The 20265-nt window shown below is 41.3% G+C and overlaps 1 protein-coding gene across 3 annotated transcripts in view; it reads left to right on the top strand.

Annotated features, from left to right (window-relative positions):
- Positions 1–20265, top strand: part of ets1 (v-ets avian erythroblastosis virus E26 oncogene homolog 1) — a 103326-nt gene that overhangs the window by 57521 nt on the left and 25540 nt on the right. For all 3 annotated transcript variants that reach the window (XM_072593018.1, XM_072593017.1, XM_072593019.1), the window contains 5 exons: positions 10682–10801; positions 11878–12078; positions 13613–13699; positions 14111–14353; positions 18690–18950. In XM_072593018.1, the coding sequence (XP_072449119.1) occupies positions 10682–10801; positions 11878–12078; positions 13613–13699; positions 14111–14353; positions 18690–18950 (912 nt within the window). The remainder of the gene's footprint in view (positions 1–10681; positions 10802–11877; positions 12079–13612; positions 13700–14110; positions 14354–18689; positions 18951–20265) is intronic.

Here is a 20265-nt window from a genome sequence, read left to right as displayed (position 1 = left end):
AAACTGAACTGGACTAGCCATGTAAATAAAACAAAGAACACTGGATGCTGGAAATCTGAATACAAAACAGAAATTGCTGGTGAAACTCAGCAGGTCTGGCAGCACCTGTGGGGAGAAAGCAGAGTTAACATTTTGAGTCTGGTGATTTTTTTAATCAGAAGAGTCATATAAGTACTTTGGCAGCAAGAGCATTTCAGAGGATAAGAATCTTATAGCTAGCATATTCCCCAATTTGCCTGGATGAGTGCAGCTCCAACAACACTGGAGAAAGCTTGATATCATCCAGAAAAACAGCAGCAGTAGTCTCTGCCATCTGCAAGGTGCACTACATACAGCTATCAAGGCTCCATAGGCAGCACCTTCCAAACCTACAAAACTACCATCTAGAAGGACATGGCCAGCAGACATGAACACCACCCCCTGCAAAGTCTCTTCCAAGTCACCCACCACCTTGAGTTGCAAATATATTGCCATTGCCTCACTGTCACTGAGTCAAAGTCCTGAAAATTCCTAACTATGGGCATTGTGGGTCAACCTACAGCAGCACATGGACTGCCACAGTTTAAGAACAGAGCTCGAAATCACTTTCTCAAAGGCAATTCAGAATGAGCAATAAATTCTGACTTCTCATATCTTGGTATGCCATCAAAACTAGCCTTGGAAGCCACCCTGACCTTGTGTAAAGGATGCTCATCTCTTTTGTTAGGCACAGACTGCCTTGTAAAAACAGGTCCAAGTTCCACTTCAACAAAACTATAGTAGATCAGTATTCAAAACAGGACATGACAGCTTGTTCGATACATCTGTTGATCTCTGATAACTCTTGACTTCTAATTAGTTCTGCACTTGTGTTACTTGTAAAAAACTTTTTATATCCTCCATAACCTATCCTGTTGAAAGATATTCAGTGGTTAGCACTGCTGCCTCACTGCACCAGGGACCTGGATTTGATTCCAGCCTCGGATAATTGTCTGTTTGGAGTTTGCACATTCTCCCAGTGTCCGTGTGGGTTTCCTCTGGGTGCTCCGGTTTCCTCCCACAATCCAAAGGTGTGCAGGTTAGGTGGATTGGCCATGCTAAATTGTCCATAGTTTTCAGGAATGTGTAGGTTAGGTGCATTAATCAGGGTGAATATAGGGTAGGGGAATGGGTCTGTGTGGGTTAATCTTTGAAGGGTCGGTGTGGACTTGTTGGGCTGAAGGGCCTGTTTCCACTTTGTACGGATTCTATATATATATAATCTACAAAAGGACATTATCTTATAAACTAAACAAAATCAGTGTTGGATTCTAGATTATAATGTATCACAACTCAGCTTTCTGAGGTCTTTTGAGTTGCTTTAACGAGGATTCAATAGTAAATGTAGACAATGTGTGATCCTCTGTTTTTGGAATCACAGTGTAGTTTTTGGTTCAAGATCAATAATATAGAAACCATTACAGTATGGTGTTTCTATTTATTGAGTGAGAAATTGAAGATCATAAAAAAGCTGGGAATTACTGCCTTTCATGTGAAAAATGACAGTCCTATCTTGGCCCAATTGGGAGATATCAGAATCTATTTTACTTTCCCTCTGCCCATTCCTGTCATGAGCAGAAAAGAGGCAAGTTGGAAGCTTACTTGTAATGAGTGACCGCAGGTAAGAATGCAAGAGAGGCTGAGGTGTGAGTAATGTTGTGGCATATTGCAAAAATGGGATCTATGCAACTTTTGTAGGTCAGGGCATTCACACATGGGCCACATGAAAGCTTTGGTTAGCTGTAATGTCATATACATTCGAATCTGCAGAAAGCCATGGCCACTGACAGCCTCATCTTAACTGGGTTAAGTGCCGACACCATCTTGTCATATCTCCAGGGAAGTCAGAACCTGTGCAGAGAGTTGTACAATGCAGGAGAGACCTCAGACCCTTTTATCCCCACATGAACATGTCCTCAGACTTCTTTAACCAAATGTCCTCAGATTTCTGTTACAAATTAATCTGCTGCAGGTTTCTATGCCTCTTTGTGTCGTGACCTTATCCACTCATTCATTGCAACTCTGCTACTCCTTTTCACACAGAGCTGGGAAGCTCTCTGGTGTTGCTGGGATTATGAAGGGTCTGCTTGAACATCTCATTGAATTGATACACACGGGGTGATGCACAGTTGTCAGCCCATAATTAGAACCTTGTAGTTATTTAATCATTTTACACACATCTTCAGGGCAGAGAAATCCTTGGCTAACACGTAAGGACACTCTCGCTGTGCCACAAAACCCTAGCCAACACTGTATCATTAAATACATTAAGCCTCTATTAGTTGAAAGGAATTCTAGATGAACAGTCTCCTTTGCCTAATACATTTTTCTTTGTTATGCAGAATACCAGTAACTCCTATATAGAGCTCGGCCACTTTGCTGAAGTGGTCTAAACTGGAGTGTTTGTTCACACAATTGCTCTCCTCAATGTTAGATGTCTTAGTGATAAATGGAGAGTAAGGATCAGTGCATACTGTAGCTATTATAATTAAATGCCAATATTCAATCTAATGTATAGCAGATTGATCTTGGCCATTGTTATTTTCTGAATTTCAATTCAAGCTAAAATTTGTTACCACTGCAACAATTTCAAAATCAAAATACTGCAAATGTTTAGAGTCTGGAAATAAAATTTTAAAAATGTTGGAAGTAGTCAGCAGATCCAGCAGCATCTTGAGAGAAATTGAGTTTATGTTTCAGGCCAATAGGCTGATGACAGATTGTTGACTGGTCTGATGTGTTAGCTCAGTTGTTGCTGTCATTTTTACAGACACTGTGAACAACACCCATTTTAGTTTCTAACCTGCAAAAATGGAATTTGCGTGTTGAAGTGATTTTGGTTTCTCACTCATTTAAACAATAAAGTGACAGCATGGAAACAAGCCAATTGTCCTAACAGCTCTGTGTCTGTCTGTATACTGCGTGTAGCTCCCTCCCACACTAATTACCTCTTCCCATTCTGCCTTCTGTGTTCCTTAGTTGCCTCTTCTACTTAAAGGAGAGAAGTTAAAGGTTAATATTAGGAAATAATATTTTGAAGAATTTCTCAAAGGTTATGAAGGATAGAATTAATTATAAATTAAAATTTGATGTATTTTGTTTGCCATCAGTGCTTGGATAGCTGGACAGCTGCTTTGTAATGCAAGGAGATGCCAATAGCGTACGTTCAATTCCCGCACTGGCTGAAGGACTCTCTCAACCTCTCCCCTTACCTGAGGTGCGCTGACCCTCAGGTTAAACCACCACCAGTCATGTCTCTCAATTGAGAGAACAGCCTTATAGGCTGTGGTGACTTTGCCTTTTCACTTTTGAAGAATTGTTCTTGAATATGGAAGAATAACACTAATGGGAAACGAAAATCAATCTGAACACAAATCTTTCAATGTGATAGGGAAAATCATTGGTTGATTTGGGAGGGGCAAGGTGTGATGCTGGTTTCACATTATTGTCAATAAATCATCCATTATCAGTTTGATGCATTGTCACTTGGTAAAGGTGTAGCATTGGTATTAGATCTGAATGCAACACTACCCGAAAGAGAGAATCAAAGATTTTCTCAACCCCAGACTGTTGCAATGTTGACACTGGGATATTCCTGCTACTTATTCCGTGAGAGACCTGAATGAGCATCTTATTGAAACTTAATGTTTCGTTTTTTGGCTGAAGCTACAGGGTCAAACAGTCAATCTTTAATTCCACAATGACTGATCTCCTCCAACTAGCTGGACAATGGTTTGATGCTGTCAGCTAGATTTACTCCTGCTACATGAGATTCTGGACTTTAAAGTCCAGCAGCATAGCATCAACTCTGCCATCCTAATGCTCCAGGATATTGGCTGCACTATGTGTGCAACTTAAAGAGAATGAGCTGTGAAAATGCAGTGTACTTCAGATAAGACATGGGACGGGGATCCCTCAAAAGTCTGAAGAGTCAATTGACTGCCTAAAACCCAGTTACAGATGGATATAATAACATTAAATTGTCACTCCATCACTGCTTGGGAAATGGAGATCTCACAAGTTGCAATCCAATCAGAATCATCCCAGCTTTGACTTGCCTTGGTTTCCTTCTGAATATTTTCAATGGTCTCCTTCCTAAGAGTTGGTACAATACTGTCTGCATTTTGTGCTTGTGAACTTCTGGCTTTAACCAATGTAAGTAGAGCCCCCTGCAAAATGTAGTCCGAAATAAGGAGAACAAATAGTGACTCAGTCCCACGCTGACGGTTGTTAATGCTCCCCCATAACTTCATCAACTTGTTGTAGGTATAGCTGTATACCACAATGATCGAGAGAAACATCCCACATTTGTTAAGTAGTCTGTGTATTGGCTGTGCATTAGGCATGGACAAGGAATGCTGCTCAGATGGTCTCACCTTGAGACAGATAGAGAGAGATGTTGACATCACAGAAACAGAAATGCTGCAGATTTATTCTGCTTTGAGTAGTTTCATAGTAATTGGTATTTCCAAAAACAGCTTAGATATTGAGCGGCAGTAAGCTATTCAATCAGATGAACCATCGCATCAGAGTCCACCTATTTCCTCACTCTGAGGCTGCAGATATGCTCTTTCCTGTAGAATAACTGAGGTGGCTACAAGTTCGACACTGGAATCCTATTTAAGTTTTCCCTTGATCCTCCCCTCATCCAATAAACACATTGGTACAGATTATTACAGCCTGTTCCCAAATGCGAATACCTAATTCAGCATCAATGGGGATCAGAAATGAAACTCCTGCCGACCAGCAGAGCTACTGTTGTTCAATCACACATTGTGCCAGCACTTACAAAACATTTGTTGCAATGTGAGTCACAATTATTTTAGTTATTTTATTGTTTGGATAGTTCCCATTCTTTTATGTATAGGACATATAGCGTCTAGCTGAAGTTCTTCTGTAAGGTGCTTATTGTTTCTGGGGACAGATATTACTAAACAGAAGTATGGAAACACATACACGCACGCACGCACACAGTTCTTGCAATACATGCATCAAAATTTCATTCTTGTGTCCAAGGGATTTTATACAACTCTCAAAGATGAAGCCCTTTGATCTCAATTCATTGAGGACAACCAGCAGCTCCCTACTGTCCGGGGGGGATGGTACAGTGGTGCATGTGGAAACAGAGCCTGCAATGTATCAGAGCATGACCTGCAGCCTGTCTCTGACTCAGTTACAAGGGCCAAGTCATCCTGGGTCAGTCACTGCAAGGGTTTTGCCCTCAATCACATTTGATTACACTGAAGCTACTGTTCTTTCTTTCGCTGAAGGGATGGTGTTAGTTTGGGGAGGGAGTTTGTCCCATGGGGTGGGTTTGTGCTTCATACTCTGAGACTGAACAAAGACTCTTTAAGCTGGAGACGGCAGACCAGGTCTTACTTATTATCAGAAAACAATAATCATTCTCTTTGAAAGGATTGAATTGCAGGGAAATATTTAGTCCTAAGCCTGCCTGCCTCCAGCCTCATCAGTCCCACGCCTTAAGGCTCTGTTTAACTGTGCTGCTTAATGGTTGATGTGTCCTCTTTCCATTGTGGAACTTGGAGTTCCTGTGATTTGAGGGTTCAGAAATAACACTTGGGTTATTGAGAAACATGCTGAATGTTTGTTGCAAAGGTTGTGATCGTTTCAAGACTCAATCAGTGTAAAGTTCATGGGAGTCCGATCGGCCTGGGTGACGAGACTGATAACACTTGCCATATTGTTTGACATGAGTGAACTGGAACAGTACTGACTGCAAACCCTGTAAGAGGAAACAGTTGGGCATGTTGTTCCTGTCAGCTGGAGTCTTTGCAAAATATACTGTGAAGCTTCTTAAGTAATTTCTAGTGCACAGCAGGAAATCTGTGAGGGAAATTATTTCAACCATCTTTTGTATCGAATCCTTTAATCTAAGGTGCTGTAAATATTCAGGAAACAGATTGTTTGAACATGGCTGTCATTTCCAACCAACTTACCAAGCTTCAGATTGTTAACAGAAAGATCCCAACTCTGTTTACTTAGTTAACGTCACAAGTTCCAGCTCTGTTCACTCTCATTATCACATAGCGACATGACACTGTCCACTCACGGTAACATCTAACACTCCACTCTGCCAGAGCTACTTCCAGTCAAATCAGGGATTGCGATCTGCCCAATCCTAGTGACAGTTCGAACTCCATTCAATCCTGGACATTTTGTGAAAAAGGATTAGATTTCTTCAGAGGGGAAGAATGAAATGAATTCTGCTTTTCATCCAACAGCTTCAGATAGAGAAAATGTAATTCATAGGGCTGTGTTTTGGGCCAAGATTCTGGTTTGTGTCTGAAATCGATTGCACTCTGCTGTGAAGATGTCCCTGTGTAGTACCTTACCTAGAAAATGTCAAAACCTTTGACCACAACACTGACATCTAGTACCTTCCTGGCTAACAGGCTGCCAGCAAACTGAATTCTGTGGAACAGATCATCCAAACTTTCTGATGACTGGTTGGTACCGATGGGTTACTACTGAAGGAGACTATTCCTTAATGACAGTATTTTGAGGACTCATTACAACTGTAATGGATATGGCTGTGACTCCTAATGTTCTTAGTCATGACAGTCCAGCTGATATGAAAAATGGACATACCTGTAACTTCAGATGTTTCTCAGACAGGACTGGCCCTTCAGATGTTTACTGCAGTGGACAATGTGAGCATTGCAATCAAACCAATTCTATTGTGTTGAAATGTTGTGACAAGAAACATGCATGAGCTTGTAATTTGAGTTTCTGTTGAGGTCATCATTAAGATCTTTGATCTGATGAGATTTTCCTAAGTACTCGGAACAAATGTTTTGTGTCCAGCTGTTGAACTGTCATAAAGGAAAGGGATCAGTGAAGGACCTCCTCTGTCTGATATAACCTGAATGACTGACTCCATTCCCAGGCACTACAGCAGAACTCATAATAGTCCAGAATATCTGTGTTCTTGATGTGTAATTATGTTGAAGTTGGTGATCTGCTTTGCTTCGAGGGTGGATGGTGACCAACAGCTGTACAATGTAGACTGACTCCATATCTGGCTGTGTTCTTTGTGAGTGAGAAGATTGATCAATGTAAGTCTGGCTGACGTACACTCAAACTCAAGCTTGTAATACTGCTACACTAGGAAGCAGTATCCTTGCTGATGCTGATGGATTAGTGAGATGTTTAGGAGTGAGAGGAATTGCTCTATGTATCTTTGGTTCTCTAGTTTTAAAAAAAAATTGCTATTAAAAGCAAGTTTATTATGTAAACGTTGACCAGCTTCAGAGAGAGATCTTGTTTGAAGAAGTTTAAAATTAAGCATTCTTCTTGTCAGACAAATATTTTCATATTCTTAATCCCCTCGCTTCCCCTCTCTCTTCTTGATCCCCCTTGCTCTTCCCTCAGTCTCCCCTATCTCTCCCCCCTTCCTCCCTCTTCATCCTTTCTTTCCTCCTCCAACTTCTCTTGTCTATCTTCCTCCTCTATACCCATCTGACTCTTTTTCTTCCCCCTCTCACCCTCTCCTCAGTCCTGTATTGTCCCTACTTGTCTGTCCTTTTCTTCTCTCTCCTGTCCCTTTTCTGCTACTTTCTCTCCCTCACCCCTTCAATTCTGTCCCCCAATTGTACTATATCTCCATAATTTCAAAAGTCATGATCCCATGCAGTGATGTAAACTTCAATATGACAGGGCAATGAGTTATTGTGGGATCAGGCACCCTTAATTCATGCCTCCCAGATTACCTTTCTGTTGCTTCCATTGGATGAACAGGTTTCCAGACTCATTGCCCTGTGTTCTGCTGCATCACCCAAGTGTGCAATATCTTGGGGCTTCTCTCCTGACAATGAACAGGCTGGAAAACTCAACCTTGTTTCAACTAGGTCACCCAGTCTTAGTGTTAACCTTGAGCCTGGATCCTTGCTTCTAAATAATGTTGGTGCATTGAAAGAAGAGAGACCAGATTCAGTGAATATTGCTCCTCAATTTCTGTCAATTAAATGACAAAGTCAAATTCCCATTCAGAAGGCACGTTCCTTTCAATGATGCCATCAAGGTTGTATGTCGAGTCATTTTCTTATCAGACTTGGGATGCGGGCGACACTGGCAAGGAGCATTTGCTCATGATCCCACACAGATTCACAGTCTGCTGATAAAGTGAGCTATGTTTATTTTTTCAGTGACTGATTCCTGAGAGAATCTGCATTTTATGATCTCCTAGCACTTCTGGTCTTGTGGGTTTCTTTTGGTTTCATCTCCACCTCCTCCAATCTTTCACCCAGTGCAGCACCTCCTGGCCTTGTCTCCTGCTAATCATCTCTCTTCCTCCCCTTTGTCTGCTCTCCATCCATATCACTCTTCCTTTACTCTTCTGCCCTGTCCATTGTCCTCTAGCAAGCTGGCATCCAATTTGATCTCTTTCAGAACTGCTCCCTTTACAGTAAGCTTGAAACTCTTTGCTGGTTAATGTTTCTTTCCAGCTGTTAATACTTGCTAGCAGAAGAGGGGCTCATTATGGTCTGTCATTTCTATCCATAGCAACTCACTAAGTGAATGTACCAACAGAGCAGTGTAATGGTGATTGGCAATCAATGCCAGGACTTTTATCTATTGAGGAAAGGATAGTGAAGTGGGAATTCTAATTAACAATACATTGTTTTAGAATAATTAATTAGCAGAATTTAGAATTTATTGTGCCTCACCTGTAGTGCTGCAACAGGCTGAAATACAGCTTTTGAAAGAAGAAATGTATTAACCATGAGCTTAAACTTGGCCCATCTGCTTATTTTGTCTCTGCCCCCACATTGATAGTAATTCCCAGATGGGAAGCACATAGGGAGCAGCAAATTATTTATCTGCAGTCTTGATTAGCTTCCAAGCATTGTATAACTGCCTACATCGTATGTAAATTGATTAGATTAGATTCCCTACAGTGTGGAAACAGGCCTTTCTACCCAACAAGTCCACACCGACCCTCCGAAGAGCAACCCATTCAGACCAATTCCACTAACACTACGGGCAATTTAGCATGGCCAATTCACCTAAACTTCACATCTTTGGACTGTGGGAGCAAACCCACACAGACACGGAGAGAACGAGCAAACTCCACACAGACAGTTGCCCGAGGTGGGAATTGAACCTGGGTCTCTGGCACTGTGAGGCAGCTGTGCTGGCACTGAGCCATCGTGCAACCCAAGCAAGATCCCATTGGAACATGTCAGCTGCATGAAAGCACAAAGTACTGGAAATGCTCAGCAGCTCTGACAGCACCTGTGCAGAGAGAAGCAGAGTTAATGTTTCAAGTCGATTGTGACACTTTTTCAGAATCTGTGGAATTTTGCTTTTATTGAAGTGGTGGCTGCATTATAAACGGCATTAGTGTGGGTGACTAAATCACCAGAATTAATTCAGAGTGTCTCAGTTCTGACTTGCATTCTATTTTCACAGCCCTGGTTTCAGGCATTACTGGTGGGTGTTTTGTGTTCATGAAGGCTGGAGCATATTGTCTCTTGCCAAATTCTGCGAAGACCAAGGATTTGTCAGCTTCCATTAAATTACTATATCTTTCCACGCTTATCATTCCTGCGTGATACCTTGCTGCTTCTCTCTATTCCATGTTTCCGCGCTGCTCCTGATTTGGTCTCTTCATCCATTTTTGAAGGGTCTGTGTACATAAATCAGCTTTTGTTAATTGAGCTGCCATTTATAATCTCTGCCGCCCCAGATCTGAGTATCACATCAGCATGAGTAATTCTATGACTTGCCACCAATGAATGTAAAACGAATCACAAGGAGAATGCTGCTTAGAAAAGGTATGAGAGGGCAAAGGACACTCACTGAATTCTTTCCATTCACCACTCTATGAGAGATTGGTTTAAGGTAGTGGAGGGATGCTGTTAACAGACATTGCAAAATGACAATGAAAACAAGAAATACTTATGATTTGGAGATGCCGGTGTTGGACTGGGGTGTACAAAGTTAAAAATCACACTACACCAGGTTATAGTCCAACAGGTTTAATCGGAAGCACACTAGCTTTCGGAGCGCTGCTCCTTCATCAGGTGGTACCACCTGATGAAGGAGCGATTCTCCGAAAGCTGGTGTGCTTCCAATTAAACCTGATACCACCTGGTACCTGGTACCACCTGGTGAAGGAGCGACGCTCCGAAAGCTAGTGTACTTCCAATTAAACCTGTTGGACTATAACCTGGTGTTGGGTGATTTTTAAAGAAATACTTAGAAAGACTCAGCAGGTTAGAGAGAGAGAGAGGAGAGTGCTCATGTCTCTCAAGAGCTTCTGCCTGACCTGTTGAGAGCTTTTACTTTATATTTCTAGTACCTGTAGCGTTTCACTTTTGTTTCATTAGGCTGTCCAATGATTCCACAGTCACTTGTATTTAAAGGTGCTGTGTATGTGAATTGGAGAATTGATGGACTGTTAACAGCCAATGATAACTCAGAATGCAGATGTTTATTTTTAGTCCTTCCCACAATTGAAACCTCACATCCAAAAAGGTGATGTTGGCGATTGGATTTTTCAGGCATGTCCTATATCCAAATAACATGTCTCCCAACTATATGTTCATCCATTCAGAGCTCCAGAAGTATGTTGATCCAGAAGACTGCTGGATGTTGAGTTTATGTATAACAGACATTTTTTTTTCTAAACTCCTGTTAGACCTGGAATGTGGAGATATACCATTACTGACACCCAGCAGCAACAAAATGATGTCTCAAGCCCTCAAGGACACATTTAGTGAATTCACAAGAGTACAGCAAAGACTGGGAATTCCAAAAGGTAAACACTACAATTTACTGCAACTGAGCTCCTTATCTACTGGTTTCATCTTGGATATCCTTCAGCAAAATGCTGGTGTGACCTGGAGGAACTTACTTTTCATTGTCAGAGAGGCTTATTTCCCTCTTCGTTTGTTAATATTCCATTTATTTGTATATTTGACCTCAAAAAATAGCATCCATCTCTCCCAAAATTGAACTGCATGAGGAACACCTCACTTTTCAAATTCATCAGGGGCATTTCTTAAATAGTGCTCACACATTTCCAAAATAAATGTCAATGAAAATCATTTGAGTGTAGCAAATCATCCATGGTTGCACCATTTGTTTAAATTCAGTCCTGTTTGGATTTGACAATGGCGTTTGTTAATTTTGGATTTGAATGAAAAGTTTGAGCAAACATTGGTTCTATATTTCGATTTAGCAAAGTGATTCAGTGGAAAGGGGTAAAGTTGCATGTGGGCTGATGGTAAATGATGAAACCAATTATGTTCTATCTTCTACCGTTTCTGACTTCAGTGATGTCAGTGACGAAATGAACTCCAAGTATCACATTTTGGAATTTTTATTACTTGGTTTCCCTTTCATGCTGACGGTGATCAATTTTATATAAATGTCCTAGCTCCAAAATTAAAATAATAACCAATTGAACGAGCCAGTGTCTACTTTGAATTATATGAGCCACTTTCACCCTCATGTAGTTCAACCTTTGGCTAGAGAGTTAGTTTGGATGAATAGTGACTGCACACTCACCCTTTCCCCAATCACCCCATCCACCCCATTTTTATAAACTAAAGGATTTGATGAAAATGAAAAAAAACATGCACTTTTAAAAAAAACTCTGATAGTTTTTTCTGACTCACACGTGGCAGTGTCCGAGAGGTTTCACTTTAATTCTTGAAACTTCCAGGTCAGTCCTGGAAAGTCTGCACCTCTACCCTTAATAGAATCTTGCATGAGACCTTCTGCTGTTGCGTGACTCAGGAGAGCTGCATTGTGGCCCTTCCTGTATTTTGAAAATCGCAGCAGTTCTTATCAGGTACAGAAATGCCACACATTTGTTATGTTTCCCTGCAGACCCACGAGAATGGATGGATGAGCATGTGACTCACTGGTTAGCCTGGGCTGTCAATGAATTCAGTTTGAAGAATGTAGATTTCCACCAGTTGCGAATGAATGGAGCCACTCTGTGTGCCCTGGGCAGGGACAGCTTTCTGGAGTTGGCCCCTGACTTTGTGGGTGACATCCTGTGGGAACATCTTGAGCAGCTTCAGAAAGGTAAGCCACAGGCTCATGGCATTAACCTTTCCCTCCTTAGTATTGGATCATGCCCATGGGATGTTTAAACAGCTCTCTGAGTCAAATGTTAGAAAAGTGCACCATTAGTTCTATTGAAGTGTATTGCATGTCAATTCGACACTGTGATGAAAACCCTTCACCAACTTACCTTGCAGTATCCTTGCAGTATTTTTCGAGCTACAGTGACATAGTGCTGCAAGTCTGTGTGTTAGCTGGCCATAATGCGGGGGAGTGAATTGTATTGGTAATGGTTAAGAAATCCCATTGTCTTTAAACGGTACTGTTGATGGTGAGGAGTGCACAATCTCTCATGATTATTTTTCTCAGGTCCCATTTGACTTGTATCTTTCTTAAAAGACAAATCTATTATATTTAAGAGGGTGTTCGTATGTTAAGACTTTGCTGTATGTTTCTTGCATTTGATTTTTCAAAAACTTCTAATTTCCCTTTTCATACCTGACTCCTGCTTTGGTTGCAGGATGGTGGGAGTGTGCCCTATTCCAAAGACAAACACTACACTCACTTTTCCAGCAACTTCTGTTTTTATTTCTAATTTACAACATCCACAGTTCTTTTGGTTTTTACTACATTCACTCTACTGGTGATATCCAGCGGGACAGTGTATGTGAAAATGGTCTTATTCAGGGAGCAGTGAAGGTTTGACAAAGAGAATGGATAATCAAGATTAATTTGTGTAACTGTAAACATGAAATACATGTGCAACATTGATACATATCAACATGTATGCACACAAAATACATACACACAATATACACTTCTTGAACTGCTACATGCCAATTGATATGGCAGGTTCTATAAAGACCATGTGAAAGCAACTTTGGGATCTGGGCAGCAGTGTAACCTTATTCACATTTCTGTATTCTTCTACCACATTGTCTCAGGTTGTGATGTAGCTCACTTCGGTCTTTAGCCTTGCTGAACATCCAACACAAAGGGAGATTGGGGAATGTGAATTCAGCTCATAGCAGACTGTCTCACAGCTTGGAAGTGCCTCTGATTCAGTGTGAATACATCAGAAGTGCAAAGTATGTCATGTAGTACATCACAGATACGCAAAGGGAAAGCAATTGGCAACAAATTTAAATTGATAAATGTCACTCACAAAACACAAGATGACTGATATGGCACTTGCATGCAAAGTGGTGCACTTGAAGTTTGCACATCAAAGATCAAGATTTACTCTGTATCTAACCCCATGCTGTCCCTGTCCTAAGAATGTTTGATGAGTACAGTAAAGAGGGAATGTTACTCTGTGTCTGACCCCCGTGCTGTACTTGCCCTGGGAGTATTGGATGAGGATGATGTAAAGGAGGCATTCCTTGTCATTAAGCCACATTGTATCTGACTGGGATTTGAATGTCTAAATTGCAAAGTACCCCATTGTACATCTTGAGCATCTTCAAGATGGCCTCAACTTGATTAATATGTTAAGAGACTGTGTTTTTTTTTCAAAGAACGTTGTTTGCTGATTGTTAAATTTCATTTCTGCCAGAATGCCAAGAAGACATCAAGCCCTACGTGGTAAACGGTGTGGTTTCCGGTTATTCTGAAAACAGTCTCTTCTCTGCCTATCCCATAGGTGAGTTAGAGCTTAACCTCAAGAAGAATTAGCCCAGAGTTATCAGCACTAGGAATGAGTGAACTGCCTTAAGAATACAAAGCTTCCTCCCATTTGTGTTCATTGTACTTGTGTCTAGATTTGGATGTGGGGTGCAGGTCAGATGTAGATGTGGCTGTGAGGTGCTTGCAATGTCATTCAGGAAGGGTGGGATTCAGGAGCGTTGTAATTCAGGAGCGATATAAATTGTGAGCAGTTTGCATAATTTGGTACAAATTTGGGCCGGTGTGAATCAAGAGGCTACTTTGATGTGAGGACCTTTCTTTGAAGATACCAATTCTTCTCCCATTTAATGCTCGCAGCTTGCAATTGTGATTCTACTTCTGAGTCTGTTTCTCTGCTGTGCATTAATTTCAATCTTTCTCCCAACAGGGTACGGCAGTGAACACGCACAATGTGTCCCTCCATCTGAATACTCCGATCCAGGATTTATTACAGAGTCCTACCAAACCCTGCATCCTATTAGTTCGGAGGAGCTGCTGTCTCTAAAGTATGAACCGGATTATCAGGCTGTGATAACCCGTGATGCTCCTGTGGAGTCACTGCAGACCGAGTATTACCTCAAACAGGAAGTGGTATCGCCTGACAATATGTGCGTGGGCCGTATTAGCCGAGGTATGTTGTGACTATGGGCCAGAGAAGTAACAGTTCAGATGGACAGGAGTGCATTGGCTAATTCTGTGAAACTGTAGTGACCTAGAGGAGTGGCTGGACTTCATCAGGTTTGCTGACTCTCAAAGATTATCTCAGAATCTTCAGGAATTGAAATTTCACGTTTTTGCCACAGTTGAGAGCAAGGCCTATGAGAAAAAATAACTATAGAAGCAGAAAAAAAAACTTGTGATTTCCTTCTCTTTGACATTTCCAAATTTAAGCTTGAATTCAACTGTCTGCAACCTTCATATAACATTCGGTTCTGAGGTGATTTTCCAACCTTATATAAAAGCAAAATACAGCAAATCTGAAACTGAAGAAGAGTTATTGGACACAAGACATTAAATCTATTTCTCTCTCCAAAGATACTGCCAGATCTGCCAATCTCCAGCACTTTTTGTAGCTTTTCCAGCCTCATATCCCTGCTGCCATCTCTATGAGTGTTACCACCTCTGTAACATTGCTTGACTTTACTTTTAGTTCATCTGCTGCTGAAATCCTCATCAATGCTTCTGTTACATCCAGACCTGACTATTCCCATACACTGCTGTTTGGTCTTTCACCTTTCTACTCACTGTAACCTTAATGTCATTCAATACTCTGCTGCCTTTGTCTCAACTCACAAGTTCCATTTCCTTATCTAATTCACTGCTTGCCCTTTATAACACTTTTATTCAAGCTTACCTCTTTGATCAAACTTTGGTTATAGAACATAGAACATAGAACAGTACAGCACAGAACAGGCCCTTCAGCCCACGATGTTGTGCCGACCACTGATCCTCATGTATGCACCCTCAAATTTCTGTGACCATATGCATGTCCAGTAGTCTCTTAAATGTCCCCAATGACCTTGCTTCCACAACTGCTGCTGGCAACGCATTCCATGCTCTCACAACTCTCTGTGTAAAGAACCCGCCTCTGACATCCCCTCTATACTTTCCTCAAACCAGCTTAAAACTATGATCCCTCGTGTTAGTCATTTTTGCCCTGGGAAATAGTCTCTGGCTATCGACTCTATCTATGCCTCTCATTATCTTGTATACCTCAATTAGGTCCCCTCTCCTCCTCCTTTTCACCAATGAAAAAAGTCCAAGCTCAGTCAACTTCTCTTCATAAGATAAGCCCTCCAGTCCAGGCAGCATCCTGGTCAACCTCCTCTGAACCCTCTCCAAAGCATCCACATCTTTCCTATAATAGGGCAACCAGAACTGGATGCAGTATTCCAAGTGCGGTCTAACCAAAGTTTTATAGAGCTGCAACAAGATCTCTTAAAACTCAATCCTCCTGTTAATGAAAGCCAAAACACCATATGCTTTCTTAACAACCCTGTCCACTTGGCTGGCCATTTTAAGGGATCTATGTACCTGCACACCAAGATCCCTCTGTTCCTCCACACTGCCAAGAATCCTATCCTTAATCCTGTACTCAGCTTTCAAATTCGACCTTCCAAAATGCATCACCTCGCATTTATCCAGGTTGAACTTCATCTGCCACCTCTCAGCCCATCTCTGCATCCTGTCAATGTCCCGCTGCAGCCTACAACAGCCCTCTATATTGTCAACGACACCTCCAACCTTTGTGTCGTCTGCAAACTTGCTGACCCATCCTTTAATCCCCTCATCAAATTCATTTTAAAAATTACAAACAGTAGAGGCTCAAGGATAGAGCCCTGTGGAACACCACTCACCACAGACTTCCAGGCAGAATATCTTACCTAATATCTCCTTTTATGGATCAGTGTCACTCATTTTATAATGCTCATTTCATAAATGTTCCTTATGCTTAAATCACTATTTAAATTTAATGTTTTGTTGAATTATATTAATATTTAAAGAGTAAAGCTGTTTCTCGAGTCAGGATCACAGAATGAAAGGATTGTTATGGGGCAGAAGAATTTGGTCTCTGACTCATTAAATGAGCATCTTTATCAAACGCCAATCTCCTAGTCTTTCTCTCATACCCTTGGATGTTATTTTAGCCAAATAATCATCCAATGACCTTTTGTGTGCTTCAATTGAACTTGCCTCCATCACATTCCCAGGCAGTGCATTCCATACCCTACCTTATCACTGAGTAAATAAGGTAGCCTTGCTTCACTATAGCCGTGCTTCTTTTGCAGATCAGTTTCAATTTATTTCCAATCTTGTTTCTTGTGCAAACGAAAACAGTTTCTCCCAAACTATTCTGTCCAGCCCACTCATGATGTTGAAAGCCTCTATCAAATCTCCTCTTAGCCGTCCTCTCTCCAAGGTTAACAGCCCAAAGTTCTTCAATCAATCCTCATAACTAAAGTTCCTCATTCCTGAAACCATTCTTATAAATAACTTATATACTCTCTCCAATGCAATCACATCCTTCTGACAATGTGGCACCTGCAACTCTACACAACAAATCCAGCTGAGGTTTAACAAGTGTCTTTTACAAGTTCAAAATCACCTCCTTGCTCTTGCACTCCCTTACCCCAATTAATAAAGCCAAGGATAATTGCTTACTATTCTACCTGCCTATCCTGCCTTTCCTGATGAAGGGCTCCTGCCTAAAATGTGGATTTTCCTGCTCCTTGGATGCTGCCTGACCTGCTGTGCATTTCTAGTACCACTGTGCACATATACATCCAGGCCCCTCTGCTCCTGTACCCTCTTCAGAATTGTGCTCTCTATATTGTCTTCGATGTTACGATGAGTTCAGTTGGGTAAAGTGAACTTGTTCTTTCTAACTGGTCATGCTAGACCTAAAGTACAAGGTCAGGGCTGTTCTACATCATGTGATGGATCCCCCAGAAAGATATCCAGCTGAAGCTGACATTTGTCACCTGTTGGATATCCCTAGATTCGCGTATTGATTAAGGATGGAATTGATGTTTGCTGCTGAGATTCAGTAAACTCTGCAAATGATCTCTTGGGTTGAAAAGATTACCCAGATTAATGGATGTGGTAAAACAGTGAGAGGCTGAGGCAGTAAGTACAGCTGGAGACTGGCTGTGGAAATTAGTGCCTCGATAACACTTAGGTGTGACACTGTGCTCTATGACTAATTCTTCCTTGCAACAGGATTGTTCCTGTGATACTAGAGAGTGATACCAATCTCGAAGGCCTTGTGTCAGGCTATATTTTTCATTTTTGCTGATCAGCATGTCTTTTTCTTGCCACTTCAATGTTTTTTGCTGAAGTTGAAAGGTCGTGCTGACAACTGGGAAGAATTATAGCCGTAAGCAGACAGAGGCCACTATGAACTCAGTGAGAATAGTTGTTTGGTTCTGACTGGATACTCTGGAGTTCTTATCAGAGACTGTGAGGGAATGTGTCAACTGATCCTTGTGAAACAGCTAAGTTATGGAGCCTGAAGATTAGATGAATAATCGCTGTGGTGACTATTTCTGCAGAACAAGCCACTACTGGAAACGTTGACTTCATGGAGCCTTGTCAAAAAAAATGGGTGCCATTAAAATCATGATATATAGATATTATTTAGTACCTCCAGTGTCCTATGCATGCTTCACTGTGTTTTAAAAGGAACAGGAGTAAACCATTTAACCCTTGAATTTGTTACAACACTGTTGTTATCAATCAAACTGCCTTGCCTCTGTAACCCTGAATTCCCCATCTCTAACAAAAATAGATCAACTCCAGCAAGAAATTCTCAATTCACCCTCTGCTCATCATTTTTGAGGGAAAACAGTTACAAATTTCCACAGTCCTTTCCGTGAAGGAACTGCTTCCTGATACCCTGGACTCAATTCCCCACCACCAGTTGGACTTCCAAATTCAACAATTTTAAAACATTTTGGATCTTAAATTGCCTTTGAGTTACCAATTCACTGGCCAACGAAAAGTTTCCTTATTCCGATTTATCATATCAACATTTCCAATAATATAAAGATTTCAAACAGATCTGTGAATCTCCTTAATTTGTCCTGAAAAGAGGCCCAATTTCTCAGGTCTCTTCTCATACAAAAGTCTTTCATTGTGATATCATTGTGGTGAACATCTTCTGTGCCATGACCATGATATTTGTCCAAATGTAAATCACCATAAGAACTGACAAGTTGAACCAAATAAATACTTAACATGTAGTCTCACAGGATGTGTTATCAACACAGTTGTGACCCGCACCAGTACAGTGCAGCTTTCAGTTTAAGCTCAAGATTTCCGACTCCAATTTGAACCAGTGTGAAAACTGACATCACAAGGGAAATCCTCTTCGATCTGAAATCTTTGTTTTTAGTTGGAAGAGGAGATTTGCACCTGCAGACTCTCAAACTATCTGGTGACCACCCATTTTCTTGTTTTTCCTTTAGGTAAACTCGGTGGCCAAGATTCCTTTGAGAGTGTTGATAGTTTTGACAGTTGTGACCGCTTAACACAGTCCTGGAGCAGCCAGTCCTCTTTCAACAGCCTCCAGCGAGTGCCCTCCTACGATGGTTTTGATTCTGAGGACTACTCCAGCAATTTGCCCAATCACAAGCCCAAAGGGACATTCAAAGATTACGTGCGAGAACGAACTGATCTAAATAAGGACAAGCCGGTAATTCCTGCTGCTGCTCTGGCTGGATATACAGGTAACCCCTGACCTCATCACCTCAGGTCTCTATACTGTAGGTTGTTAAGACATACACACAAAGATCTGGATAGTTTGATCAATTTACCAATAACTTGTTTGAGATGATGGTTCAGGAAAATCTCCTGCTTTATGTGTGAAAGTGGAAGTCGATATATGTTTTTTACAAACTCACAAATAAAGATTTGCATTCACCTAGCACATTTCACATCCTTCGGACACACCTAGGCACCTTGTGAAATGTAATCACTTTTGTAGGGTGTGCAGCAGTTGCTGCACAATTTCCCGTAATCAGCAATGAGGTCATGAATAGATCAGAGAATTTCAGTGTGATGGTTGGCCAGAATTCCCTTGCATTTCTTCAAATAATAAATCATACTTTAAGGGAAGACAGGTTTAATATTATCTTCAAATGATGGCACCTCCATTCGTGTAAACACTCTCTCGGAACTGCAATAACGGATTGGTTAGTCTTGACATTGAGCTCAAGCCTCTGGAATAGGACTTTAAATCTATGATTCAGAGGTGACAGTGCTACCGGTGAGTCAATGTTAACATTAGTAAAGTTGAGGAGCTGGTCGGGGAAACAGGGTGAAAAAGAATGATGAGGTTGGTTTCTCCAAGAAGTTAGATAGAATATTGGATAATCCAGACATGTGGCTCACAGATGGACCTTTGGCTTCTCACCCTTGTTTTTAAAAAGACATGTGATGTGATTGCCACTGGCTAGACCAGCATTTATTGCCTATCCCTATGTGCCCAGAGGCTGTGTGTCTGGAATCTCATGTAGGCCAGACTAAGTAAGGGTGGCTGATTTTCTTCCCTGAAGGACATTACTGAACCAGCTAGGTTTTTGTGACATTTTAGTAGTTCCATGGCTGTATCCACATAATAGATTGTAGATTTTATTGAATTCAAGATCAGAGTAAAGGCAAGATCAGCTGGAAATGAAGTTTTTTAACCCTGTGTCCAACTCACCAGCCTGTCAACTTCTAAAAAAGCGTCACTGGACCCAATACGTTAACTCTGATTTCTCTCCACAAATGCTGCCAGATCTGCTGAGCTTTTCCAGCAATTTCTGTTTTTGAGCTTGTCTGCTTTGTGTGAGCAATAAGAACCTTCTCTCTTCCTGCTGTTACAATCTAACAGAACTATACTGGGGTTTGAGGAATGTATGTATGGGGAAGATGGGAGACAACTGACACACAGCTTTTGGCCCAGCTTGTAAAAACCAAGAGTGAAAAAGCCTGTATCTGAGCTGAGTACTCATTTGGGCTGAAGGTAAAAGTGGGAATAGCAAGTTAATTCACTGGCAA

This window comes from Chiloscyllium punctatum, chromosome 23, assembly GCF_047496795.1.
Source record: "Chiloscyllium punctatum isolate Juve2018m chromosome 23, sChiPun1.3, whole genome shotgun sequence".
In the NCBI taxonomy this organism is placed as follows: domain Eukaryota; kingdom Metazoa; phylum Chordata; class Chondrichthyes; order Orectolobiformes; family Hemiscylliidae; genus Chiloscyllium; species Chiloscyllium punctatum.
The sequence above is the reverse complement of the archived record's forward strand: the minus strand, read 5'-3'. Positions and strand labels throughout refer to the sequence as shown.